Below are 13,278 nucleotides of genomic sequence, written 5' to 3'. Positions count from 1 at the left end.
TAACGGTACAGCCTGACTTCTACTTCCTCCTTCAGAAGCCTCTCTAACGCACAGCCAGCCTTGCTCCTCACAACACAGGAGAGTTTTTAAGCAAGCAGTAGCTATCAGTTTGCTAGGTGTCGGGGGGGGGGCGCGGGGGGGGGTGTCTCTACGTTTATCCTCCACATCCAGAATTCTGCCAAGTTCTTCCACCTCGTGAGTTGTTACAAAAATTGCCTGTCCATACTTCAGCTAAGAATGTAAAATGTCACACTGATGTAAACTAGAGAACAGCAGCTTTAATACATTAAAGAGAGAAAAAAAAAAAAAGTGTCCTTTACTGTGTATGCATGTCAGGAGATTTCACAGCACCCCAGGTTAACTTAGAAGGACAGGTTAACAAATGCAGCTGATTACCAGTGCACTTCCCACTTTCACCAAATTCACAGACACCTTGAGATTGGATTTCCAGCAGTTTATATTTCCCTTGTTATGGATCTTACTATGCCAAGTGCCATTACGTATTTTTATCAACAACCAAAAACTAAAATAAATCTGAGGAAAGAATGGTGAAATAATAACATCCTAAGAAAAAAGCGGCAGTTACCAGATACAACAGATAAACCAGGTCTATTCAAACATAACAAGTTTCCTAACAAAACACAGGGTTAGATATCTGTGATCAAGATATACCTGCCATACTTACAGAATGCATGTTGGAAAACACTGAATACACTTTCCTTGAAGTATGCCAGAAACGGATCAACAAGATTTAAGCAGTTAATGCTGTATGACCGCCCATATAATGGTCAGCAAAGAGTACAAGTATGCAAACAAGGAAGCAGGAGGACCAAAGACTAACTCTAACTCTTCATGTGACACTAGTGGTGGCAGTGTTAGTGTTGAACAACACTCCAGTTAGTCACATTTTTAAAGTGTCAGTAAAAAGAGAGAGGAGATGGACATAAAAAGGAGAGGAGAGCTGAAGAAAACTGTTTACAGCTAGAATCACTAAGACTTCAATCTGTTCATCATATCAATAGCACTGAAGAGTCACTCATTGGGAAGGAAATACCAGCTTCAGAAAGGTTTTAATCTAGCAGAAGAGAGTAAAAGCACTGGATAGAACCTAAAGCCAAACTAATTACAGTAAAAAAACATATTTATACCAGTAAGGGTGATTAACCACCAGAACAAGAGAAAACTGAAGGATGGGGTTTCCATCTCTTGTTTGCACCAAGGCAGGATAACTTTCTGATTAAATCTATCTATCCAAATTCAAGTTATTCTGTTATTGAATGTACTTACTGAGCTTAACAGTGACATAAGTGAGCAGCCTAGTACCCATTCTTCTAACATAAAGTTTAATAAATGAAGCTCTGTTCCTAAAAAAAGATTGCTTCTAAAAGACTGGATAAAACTAGATGCACACAAATAAGAAAAAAAAGGAAATAAAAACCTCATCAGAGTAGCTACAAGGAAAACCAGTTCTTTTTCTCTGTATTTATAGCATTCATTTTAAAGGTAAAATTTCAGCAACTCAAAAATCAGAAACAGAGGAATATGCGTCTGATTTTTCCTAGTTACCTGCCTCAGCTTGGTGCTTTGTGCTAGACAAGCAAATGGCAGCAGCCTAAGTCTGGCTGCATAACAGGTACAAAGCTACACATTCAAAATCAGGATGGGAACACCAGACTGAGAAACTACAGTCCTTCAAATCCTAATTAATCAATGCATGACCCTGAAGGCAGGTCTGACCTGTAGCTAGTTTGATGGAAAGGAACAGAGATGGCTTCAAATCTCTGCTTCTAGGACTGTCTGCTTAAGCTGAATGGTCAGTGGGTGAAAAACTGAAACAGAGCTGGGAACAGATACCAGAATTCAGAAATCCCTGCTGCCAGGACAAACGTTTTTCTTCTCCCTGTAAGTGGGTTTGAGAATTTCACCCTTCAACCTTGAACAGTGCTAAGGAGTCAGGCAAAACTTTTCAGTTGCCTCAGGTTCCCTAGTGATTAGCTCTAGACAGCTGCAGTCTGATAATGGTCAGTACTGAGGATGTACTAGATGCCATATTGAGATATCTCCTTCCGATTCCCTGAGTTTGAACTCTTTAAATCCAAACACAACATTCTGAATTCCACTTTGGAAGAAAGACACTTAAAAGTTAAGCCAATCAGGCATTGCATTTGGCTCAAAATATTTATCTGTCCTAGATCTCTGGTTGTGCCTCTTCACCCATTAATTTGTTCATAAAAAATAGATTTTCAAAGTAATATTAATGTGACATCTAGCAAAAAAGCTTGTCAGCTTTTAAATGGTATTGAAAATGCAACAAGACTCATGGTGGACACAGTTCTAAGCAGAGCTACTGAAGACTGTTAAGTGGAATTATAGCAAGAAGGATGTCACATAATTGCTGCTCACTGACAAGAAAATTCTACCCTATCACATGTGGATAGAAGAGCAGAAAGAGAGAAAGAGATGGAATGTAGGTGGAAGGCTTTGATCTACTTAAATACCCTAAATGCCAGACTGAATAAAGTATGAAGGGCAATAACTAGAAGGAAAGAGAATGATGAAGGATTCCTTATTTCATTTTTAAAGAGAAAAATATTTAAAACTTTTCTTGAAAAGCAACTCTGAAAATTTATGTACTAGTGCTGAATTGTCACTGTAAGTCATATGACAAATTCTAAGGTATTTTTTGCCATAGTTCTGTAAAACAAAAAGAAATAACTCAAGTTCCCAAATGTATTATCCAGGGATGTTTATAGAACAAGTAAATTTTCCAGCTAAGATTTTACAAAAAAAACCCCAAACAACCACCAAACAAAATAAAACAAAAACCCTGAAGAAATATAAGCCTCTACCATTTAGAATTTACTAGAAATAGTATAGAAGGGTTTGTCTTGATATTACTGTCAAACTTTATTTAGCTTTTATCAGGCATATTAAAAAAAAAAACAACTTACCAGATAGTGATGAAAAAAAATCTAACAGAGCAGCCTGTCTTTTAGATATTGCTATGCCTTAGCAACTCTCCAGTCACCAATACATTTCCAGAGTAGGCTGCTCCACACTTTAAACATTACCGTTTTAGACAACAAGGAAAAAGGACAAAAACAGTGGAAGAAACTTCTAGATCATCTAGTCCTCCTCTTTCTCAAGGCATAACTAAATGTCTGTATCCATTCTGGACTGGCATTTACATAATTCATTAGATTTTAGAGACTGCAACTATGATGGCTCCATGATTTGCCCAATCTGTGTTACTATGTACTTATCATTATTTTCAGGAAGTTTTGCATAAGGTCTTAGGTGAACCTTCTCAAGCACAGCCTAAGCCTACTATTTCTTCTTTCATAAACACATTGTTTTAATTAACAAATTGGAAGGCTGTTGTCATGTTTCCCTTCAAAGGCTGATCACGGCAAATATGAAGTCCTGGCCAGGATCAGATGAACAGTAATCAACTGAGGAACCATGGCGAACTAATCACTAAAACACAGTATAGTGTTAGGAGTAGGTAATCCAAGGAGACAGGCTAGATCACAGCCTCTAGTATGAAATCCCCTAGTGAGTCAAGGAATGGAGAACCCTGTCCCTGGAATACCATGTAAAACAAAGGGGTATGTTGACCACGGGTACAGGGCTTGTTATGTTTCAATTCCATACCTCTACCACAGTTGTCCTGGCAGCTTTGCACATAGGTTGGTTGAAGTTTCTTGCAGTTTTCCTGCAAAAGAAAATCAGTAAGTATTAAAAGCTGTAATAGTACGAAGAAAGACTTTTCAGAGATAAGCTACTGTATACACTGTACCTCTGTAATACAAACATCACAAATCTTTTCACCAAATAGCTATAGCACTAATAAAAAAGTAGGAGGGAGGAGAAAGTATTATGGAATTGTGTAAGATGCATATGAAATCAAATCATTTTGCGCTACATTAGAAAATATTTACAACAGCTCTTTTGACTTTTAATCAGCACATTCTTTAACTGAAAGTGGATATGCTACTGATACCTTCATTTATCAGAACAAAGAGCAGCAGCAAGCTGGGCTTTGTCCAATGCACCTTCCCATTATTTCACTGCACGAATGAAATTAATCTCCACAGGGAGCAAGCACAGGGCCTAACAACCTCTCAAGTCCCACACAGACCTTCATAATTCAGACTAAGATTTGGGATAGCACTTTGCACAGTAGTAAATTTAATCCAATTCACTTGATTTAAAAAAACGATGCCAGTTTTGGCACTCACTGCAAGACTCTGGCATTGATTCTAAGTATTCCCATGCAGTATTTCTGTAACAAGGAAGAAGAACCGTCAGGGAATAAAAGTAACATATAACATTTTCAACTGTGCTGGGACCTGCAGCAAGGTCCCAATAGGCACACACGGGAAAACAAGTGACCTGAGTGAGCCCCTTTCTGTGTTTTTCAGAAAGCAAACAAAACTGTGTGGCACAACATTTAAGAAAAAATATGTATATTTTATTGGGGTTCCACTAATAGCTTCTCAGCATTTTTCTCTTTTTAAAAGTAGAATTCTTGATTTTTTATCATCAAAATGCATGAAATTAGAGTTTAAAACAAGTCAAAACCCCCTTTCGCCTTCTGCAAAAGCATTTTTTTTTCTGACCGTCCTTATTTCCCGACACCTAACCCTTTCTCTCTCCTGTGATTACCTTACCCAGCACAATAGCCATGCTGAACTTCGGGATGCTGCTGCCACCTCATGGCTTTGGGGAGGTAGGGACTTGAAATGACCAAATCCTGGCACTACCGTGCAGTTTTAACAGGATTTCTAATGCAGAGACCTACAGAATCAAAGCTATACCCTAAGACACGTATCTTGGGGAAATCGTGTTTTATTGGTAATACACAGCAGCTTTGAAGCCTCTAATGGAGGCTACAGAAGGGACAATATCTTTCGTCTGTGTGTACCCTCTGTGGCTGTGTATACACAAAAGGGTGTAAGAAGAGGAAACCATCTGGGGAAAAAAAAAAAAAAAAGATACTTGAATTTATATTCTTCTCTTAGTGCATGAATACAATAGTAGCTAGCACTGATTTAGGCAGGACTATCTTAAACCAGGTGGAGTAGAAAATGAGAAGAAAAAGAGCACTACAAAAGCTGAATCAAAACAGCAAGGGAATGGACCCAAATGGGAGAAGGCAGATGTGGAAACAAAGAATTCAGTATTCCATCCCAAGCCATTATTTTCTGAGCCAAAGACTTGCTCAAGATCATAGTGGCTGGTCTGCCAGTAAATGAAACTGATACAAAGTTATTTTTACATAGAAGAAAAAGCTACAAGAAAACATTTCAATGTCAAATTGAGAAGAGTTAAGGGGATTGATTCTGACCCTATTTACAAAAGCTTGTGCAATTCAGAATGTTAGTAAAGTTGTTTCAGAAGCAGCAGCCTTTTACAAGATCAAAGGTCTTATTTCTAAAGAATCACCTGGAAAAAGAAAAAACAGAAACACTGTTTTCTAACACAGAAAAATGCTGAAGTTTTTGGGGTATAAAATCCAGAAACTAACTAGCCAAGTTGGCCTTTTCATTTTAAGATAGCTTTCTGGACATCCAGACTCAGCAACATCTAAAAAATCCATTGTTTCAGTGATGGATTCCTAAGCTGACCCAAAGGCATGAAAATGGCTTTTCTCCTAAAGGCAAAAAATAGCAAACTAGCTCATAGTAGACTAAACCAAAGAATGACATCCACTGCATACCTAATGGTGCAGATATGAGGGGACATCTCAAATATTAACTGAATTTACGTACTGCAGAACCACTTGAAGCATGAAGAAATAACCTGATGACTGTGACAGCAGGGGCCCTGACTCAGATTATTCCTTCAACATCTCTGTTCCTTTGTCAAGAGCGTACTTTCAACAGCACCAAACTACACCTCTGCTTGTAAAGTGGAACTATATGTTTGTAAAGTGGAAGTATTTAGTGGGCTAGAAGAACTCCAAAGCAGAATGGTACCACATGGAAAGGGAGGGGACCCAAAGGAGGGAGAACATCCACAAAAGCAATAGCACTGCCTGCTGTTGTCCCTAATGAGCAAAGCTCCAAGGGACATTAAGACCTGGAGACCCACCGTTCTGCTATGTAGAACTTGTACCTGCACCAGACTAACAAAGCAAAACACCCATATACACATCCTTTCAGCTAGCACAGGAACAAGGTGGGATTATTTCATTGTTTGAGGGGGTCTTGGATTATTTGTCTTTGTAATGGCACACTGTACCTAACAATTATTATCTGCTGGGCCAGACACAGCAGAATAGTCCACTCAGCATAAAGATGCCTAGAAGGAAAGCAGCCACAGCATACTGTATAGAACAAAAGAGCTAGGGGACATGAGGTATCACGTAGAAAACCCTGTTTAAAAAATTACTTTCTAAAGGAGCTTATGCCATTCCAAATCCCCAAGAAAACAGCATAATATCATGTATGAGACTAGACAAGAAAACTCACATTGCCCTATGGTCCAAATAAGTCTACCTGAAGTACATTAGATTTTAAAAAGACTCTTAAGCTTGACGGTGATTAATAGTTTGCAGACACTTACTCCATTCCTATTGGCTCCAGAGATACCAGCGAAAGCAGTGGCAGATGTGAGCAAACGGCACCTATGTCTATCTAGGTATAACTCAGCAAACACAAATAGAAGTCACATAATAAAGTATGGATGGGTCCCACTGGCAGTGAATACACACTCAGTATGTAGCACAATGTCAAAAATACATTTTCCTTTTCATCCTGTAGATCACAAACATTGCTGTAATACTCTATTACCATTTCCTCCTCTTTTGACTCCCACAGGCTACGAGATGCACCTATGTTCCTCTGTTCTAGGCCATCAGGTAATCTGTGTCTCATCCGAGAGCAGAATGGGTCACTGCTTATTATGAGCAAATTCTTTTAAGCTAGCAATAGTCTACATGGAATAAGATACTGGATGATGATGATTCCATCTTTGATCAGTTACACTTGAAAGGAGCCAAGATTTTTAGGTCTCCACTCCACATGGCAGTAGTATCCGCTATCAATTGTATTGTGTGAAAGTGGGAGACTTGAAGACTAAGGATGAGGAGGGAGAGGGAAGGTCATAGAGACCAACAGGACATAAACGGGGGTGGAAAAGGGAGAACGCAACTAGTGTGTTCCTGTGGAGAATGAAAGAATTTTTCAGAGATGAGTGTATATATCACTAGATAGATATGGGGTAAAAGCACAGACAGTAGGGGCTCAAGATCAAACAAAGAGAAGCCCAAAGTGGAAGACTGTTTCCTGTATTCCATGTCCCAGAGCCTAAGGAAAGCAGATCAGCAGCCATAAAATTCATGTACATGCACACAAGGAAGTTCAATTTTTAATTAGGAACCACCTTGTCTTGCCAGTGGCAAAACCAGGCTATCAAGAGTTCGGTAAAATAAAAAAGTCTTTCTTAATTTTCATGCAATTTGATTTAATATTACACCTTAAACATACTCAAACCTCTCCTAATTCAGTTCAGGACAAACCAGAGCACAAATACAGCAACACCCAGACTTTTCACTACTTAAATTGCTATGATGCCTTTCCTCACACCACTGAGATCAAAGTGACTTTAAACACACTTTTCTGGGGACAGAATCAAGTTTTTCCATTACTGACTGGCCAGGAGACTGACTCAGCTCCCTTCTCTTCCAACATACATGAGACTGCACTTTTTGGTTCAGCCTTCAATTGCACAAAGAAAAGGACGCAAACTAACATGAAAATTGAAACGAACAGAATGTCACTACATTTCTTCACAGTCACCACACTGCCTTTGGTCTGCTATGTCTCATTTTTGACTATTTATGTTTTACTTCACAGTTACGTTTGAATTCTCAAAAGTCATTAGAAAAAGTAATTATATTTTGTTTTTTATAGCAGTATAATTTGACAGTAGGGAAAGGCAATATGAAAGAAAGTGAAATCAGTCAAACATTTTTTTGACATCACAAGGAGACAGGATTCTCCTCTTTCATTATCTAAATAATTAAAGAATCTTTTCCCACTGGTAAACAAGTCATACCTGAAAATTATGTTTCCTGCACGATCAGCCTTCCAGGCCTTCACAAGAGCAAAATCTCCTGTAATTGACTTCTCCAGAATAAAGTGACGACCATCAAACTCTCGCACCTAGAGAGAATAGTTTAGTCTTCTTTTTGTACTGCAAAAAAAGTTTTATCTGAAAAACCACAGCCCAGCCATATAATAACAGAGAAACACGGAAAGGCTGTAAACCCCAGTTTTACTGTAGTGTCTCTGTTCAGTGACACAGAACAAGAATCAGATCCATATACCTGCTGCTCCATCTACTGGAATTAGACATGCCTCTTCCTGCGTATCTACCACCTAACCAAAAGCAGAACTGTTGTAAAAACTTATAATCACTGCCCACCACCAGAAACCCCAAATCTAAAATGAAGTGGATTTGAGACAGAGTACTCAAATCACATCTTCTGCCAGGCTGAATTTAATTTGATTTTACCTGCATTTATAATCAATATTTAAAATGGTACTGTGCCTGAAGCCAAACAGCTTCTGACAAACAGCTAGGATTTTAATTCTACATAGAAACATTAAACAGCATTTCTCTTAACAATGTAGAGGATTAGAATATACACAAATACTACTTGAGAACTATTTAAACTTTCTGAGAGGATTAGAAAGTATGACAAGTGTGTCAGAAGTCACTTTCTTGGTACTATAAAGATCTGAGCTTTTATAAAATTACACTTACATTCAAAAAGGGTTTGGAGAATGGATTTGATCAAAATATGCTAGTCGTGTTCTTAGCCCCCCAGAAGACTGAGGAAACTAAGAGCAACTTTTCCACAAATGTTAAAAGTAGAATAAAAATTTTAACAGTATTATAAGCTATTTAATAAAGAAAACATTCCTTCAAACAGTAACACATCATGGAGACATATTCAGTAAGAAAATCAAGGAAAAAAGGGATTAGGTTAATGATTACATACTGAAAATAGCCATGTATAAAATACATGAAAATGGCGGGGGGGGGGGGGGGGGGGGGGGTGCGGCAGGAAATTACCTTTACCCCAGAGGTGTTCTTGAAGAAGAATTTAAAGCAGTTTGCAGCTTAACTGAAACATACAGCATTAGCCCCATCCATTTCTTCCAAATTATGGCACTGAGGAATCTCCTTCCTTCTCCAAATTCTACATCCAATTTCAGTATGAAACCCTTCTTTCTCTCTTGGAAGCCACACTCTTTATTGCTTTGCAATTTCAAATACTCAGACTAAATTGCATTTCAACTGTTGGTAAATGCATTTCCTGAGAGTCTGTCAACTGAGCTCTTCCCTATTTAATAGGAAAACGTTCCATCTCTTCTAATGCTAAAACTTCACATACAGCTGCAGGGCTGCTTCCTCCATACCACAGTATTTAAAGAGCACCTGCCTCACTAATAGGAGGTTGTTCTCAATCCATACTGTGCACTACATTGGCCTGGTACAAGACTTTTTTGAATACACAGCACACCTCATCAAAGAACTGTCAAGCAAAGAGTAACTCAGGAAGGCAATTTTTCACTTGGACCAGTTCTTGATGCTAAGTCACCCTAAAGCTGTAAAAACTTTTCTAACACATCAGAGAGGAGAGAAGTAAGCAGTGGGAGCAAAACTAACATGTCTGGTACCACAGACATCCTATTAATTCAATATACTGTCGCAGCACTCTCCAAACTAGCCGGCTGCAATAAGGTCTTTTACCATGACATACCAGCATACTCTTCATGCCAGTCCCTCTGCTGCATTCTCCTTGCCTCTCCTCATCCAGGGCATGTGTTCTCTCTCTTGTCTCTTCCTTGGCTGCCCAACCCCTTAACAGAACCAGCCACAGCTGCACCTTATCTACATCGGCCAACTCGCAGCCCCTGAAGCCAGCCCACAGCTGTATATTATCAATGCTAATTAACCCAGCTTTATTCTTCTACAATATACAAAGGTTAAACTTGGCCAGGAGGTGCTTAAACTACTGTTTATGTTGAAATATGTAAGAAATTCAGTTTTCAAAGCAGAAGGCTTCCTAATAACAGATACCTTACCTCTCTTGGCTGGCTGGCAATGGCAATGGTGCCATCAGTGTTGTATTTGATAGGCGCTCCCCCTTCCTGCACCAGTGTCCCATAGCCAGTACTGGTGTAAAATGCTGGGATTCCTGCTCCTCCGGCTCTAATACGTTCAGCAAGTGTACCCTATGGGAAAACATATTTAAGAACTAGTCATTTGGGAGTATCAAATTAAACTTTGATGAATAGCTTGCATGAACTCATTTTTATATCCTGTCATTTGGAGCTTTTCCTTCTGAACTCAGCAGACCATCATATCTATTTCTTCCTCCCATTCTAGCTCTCCTTTGTGGGACTGGTACTCAGTATAGCAAGAATGCTTCACACATGGCCATAAATTGCTCAAGAACACACCATCACATAACTCCCAAGCCCCAGCACATTGTTGTGCCGCCTCTCCTTCAGCTTGTTTCCCAATTCATTACTCTGGGAAGAGTAGAGCTCTTTTTCTGTCTTCCACCTGGCTACATATGCTAGAAGCTTTTATATATATATATACATATATATATATATATATAAGCTTTTATAACGGTCCTACGTATTCATGTTTCATTCTCCAACATCTTAAGAAAAACTTCATACCGTACTCCAAGTTGAAACAGCCATGCATAGCATATCAAGAAAGGAGGAGGGAGTCCAGTGATCTGGGTTGCCCATGCCAAGAATACCAAGAAGCTGACATTACAGCTTTTCTACTCTACTGACCACCCCATCTGCAGTCTGCTCTGTGTCCAGCTGTACAAAGGATATTAACAGTCCAAATTCCCCACCAGCCTTAATTATGGACTTACGGCCAAAGACACATCTGCCTGCTTTTCATTAGTGTCCTTCCCAAATCTGTTTTGTATTTTTCTGGATTCAAAGCAAGACAAGATTTTCAAAATCAATTATTTAGCTTGACAGCCTTCAAAACATAGGTTGCATTCTTCCCAGTTACCCTGAAACAGTTACTTCTGGTAGGTTCGCAAAATGGTGGCAAAAGGCAGATGGAAACCATGCAATGATACAAAGTCCTGTGTTCCAATGAGCCCTAGCATTTCAAGATCTCATCACCATGACCTCTCCCTGACACAACAGTCCCCCATTTTGCCTAAACTTATGCCAAACTTGAAGTGCATTATCCAAAAGGCTATATTATGTTGACACAAATATTTCAAATCCCTGCATCTCCTAGCAAGTCATTAATTCACCTTACTGTTTACCGTTTCACACTGTAGACCCAGTATTTTCATGGTGGATCTATACAGCTAGTCTGTGTAGTCTACATAGCCAACTACTTGTTTAAGGAGTTCCAGGTCTTCTAGACGAAAGCACTGAACATTAAGTACAAAGAAGGAAAAAACAAATTTAAGATGTGCAGCTTTTGAAACATGAGGTGTCATAAGCGCCTGGTTATTTCCATGTTGGCCGGCTGGGTTTAAAAGGAGCTTTTCTGCCCATCTCTGGGCTTCTAAGAGACATTCCCATGACATGGAGCCCAGGACTCTTTTCTCCATAAAATCTTAAGACTCGTGCTTTTGCTAGAAACTTAAATGAATAGGTGTTTAAAGCACAAAGGCCATGTGTCACCTTTGGAAATGCCACACACCAACATGCTGTAGGTTTTAAAGCTGGAGCAGTAATTTCACAAAACTATATCTCAATAGAATGTCATCGATCTCACGATTTCAGGATCTCATTGCATTCAGGCTGTATTATTGACAGTGATAAAATAATTAAAAGTATGGTGTGAAAAAGTTAAGTTGTATATACTGGCTCATAACACTATGCAGAGACTAGTTTAATTAGGATTTAATGAGCAAGCCCAAAAGAGTTGTCCTGTTGTAAGTGGCAATCTTCTAATGTGATTCCCACCCACTAGATGGCACACTGCACATGCACAGCCCTAACAGCACATGCCAATAATTCCGCAAGGCCCTGACTTTTTTTCCCCTTACATGGGCCACAGTACTGAGCATACTTCATGTGTCTTTCCACAATCTACCAAAAATTAAACACTGTAGAATAAAATATACATATCTGTGTGCATATACGTATGTCTATACAGATATATAGATGTACACTTGATACTAATACTTCATCTGGAGCAGGGGAAGTGTGACGAGGAAGGAGCAGCAGACATAACAGCAGAGACAATGGCAGAGACAAGGCGTGACAAACTGACCACAATCCCCACTCCCCGTCCCGCTGTGGTGCTGAGGCAAAGAAAATGGGGAGTAAAGTTAAACCTGGGAAGAAGGGAGGGGTGTGGGGAGGTGGTTTTTTTAAGATTTAGTTTTATTGCTCATTATTCCACTCTGATTTGATTGGTAATAAACTAAACTCATTTTCCAAGTCGAGTCTGTTTTGCCCATGACGGTAGTCGGTGAGTGATCTGTCCCTGTCCTTACCTTGACCCAGAAGCCTTTGGTTACATCCCCCATCCTGCCCTGCTGAGGATGGGAGTGAGAGAGCAGCTTGGTGGGCACCTGGTGTCCAGACAGGGTCAACCCACCACAGATTACAAGTGCCATCTCTCTTTACTGCACATCTGCACACAGGCAAAACATCGGGATTGCAAAATCATTTTTGAAGAGCACTTACACATTATTCTGCTCAGTATTTTCGATGAAAAGAAATAACCAGCCTCCCAGAGACGCTCCTTACCTGAGGTGTAAGCTCAACTTCAAGCTCACCAGATAAATACTGGCGTTCAAATTCAGCATTCTCTCCAACATACGATGACACCATGCGTTTTATCTGCTTAGTCTGAAGCAGAAGACCAAGTCCAAAATTGTCAACACTGTGTAGAAAAAGCCAGACAATACTCAGCATTTATAACAGTTTTGTTGTATTCAAAGCATTTGATTAACCTTAATGACTTAACAAGATAGAACAAAGTTATATTTCCCCACTTTAGACATAAGGAATTGGGAGACAAAAATCAAATTCCAGCTTTAAAGTGTGAAAACATCAAAGCTACAAGTAAAATTTACAAGTCCAGTGCTCAGACTCACCTCCTCCAAGGCACTGAATACATCCCAAATTCCCTTTGAAAAACATTTCACATGTAACAGATACAAATACCAGCTTAAAAAGTAATTACTTTTTTTTATCATATTTGCTCTTTAAAAAGCCTTACTAATTAATAAAAAGTCTCACATGGCACAAC

At 39.2% G+C, this 13,278-nt stretch overlaps 1 protein-coding gene across 1 annotated transcript in view; it reads right to left on the bottom strand.

The window, feature by feature from the left end:
- Positions 1-13,278, bottom strand: part of OXCT1 (3-oxoacid CoA-transferase 1) — an 85,926-nt gene that overhangs the window by 56,239 nt on the left and 16,409 nt on the right. Inside the window, exons 4-7 of the mRNA XM_037373736.1 lie at positions 12,774-12,909; positions 10,104-10,253; positions 8,065-8,171; positions 3,655-3,715 (exon numbers count right to left, since the gene is read on the bottom strand). Coding sequence (XP_037229633.1) covers positions 3,655-3,715; positions 8,065-8,171; positions 10,104-10,253; positions 12,774-12,909 — 454 coding nt within the window. The remainder of the gene's footprint in view (positions 1-3,654; positions 3,716-8,064; positions 8,172-10,103; positions 10,254-12,773; positions 12,910-13,278) is intronic.

Source organism: Falco rusticolus, chromosome Z (assembly GCF_015220075.1).
Source record: "Falco rusticolus isolate bFalRus1 chromosome Z, bFalRus1.pri, whole genome shotgun sequence".
Classification (NCBI taxonomy): Eukaryota; Metazoa; Chordata; class Aves; order Falconiformes; family Falconidae; genus Falco; species Falco rusticolus.
This window is presented reverse-complemented; position numbering and strand designations above follow the sequence as displayed.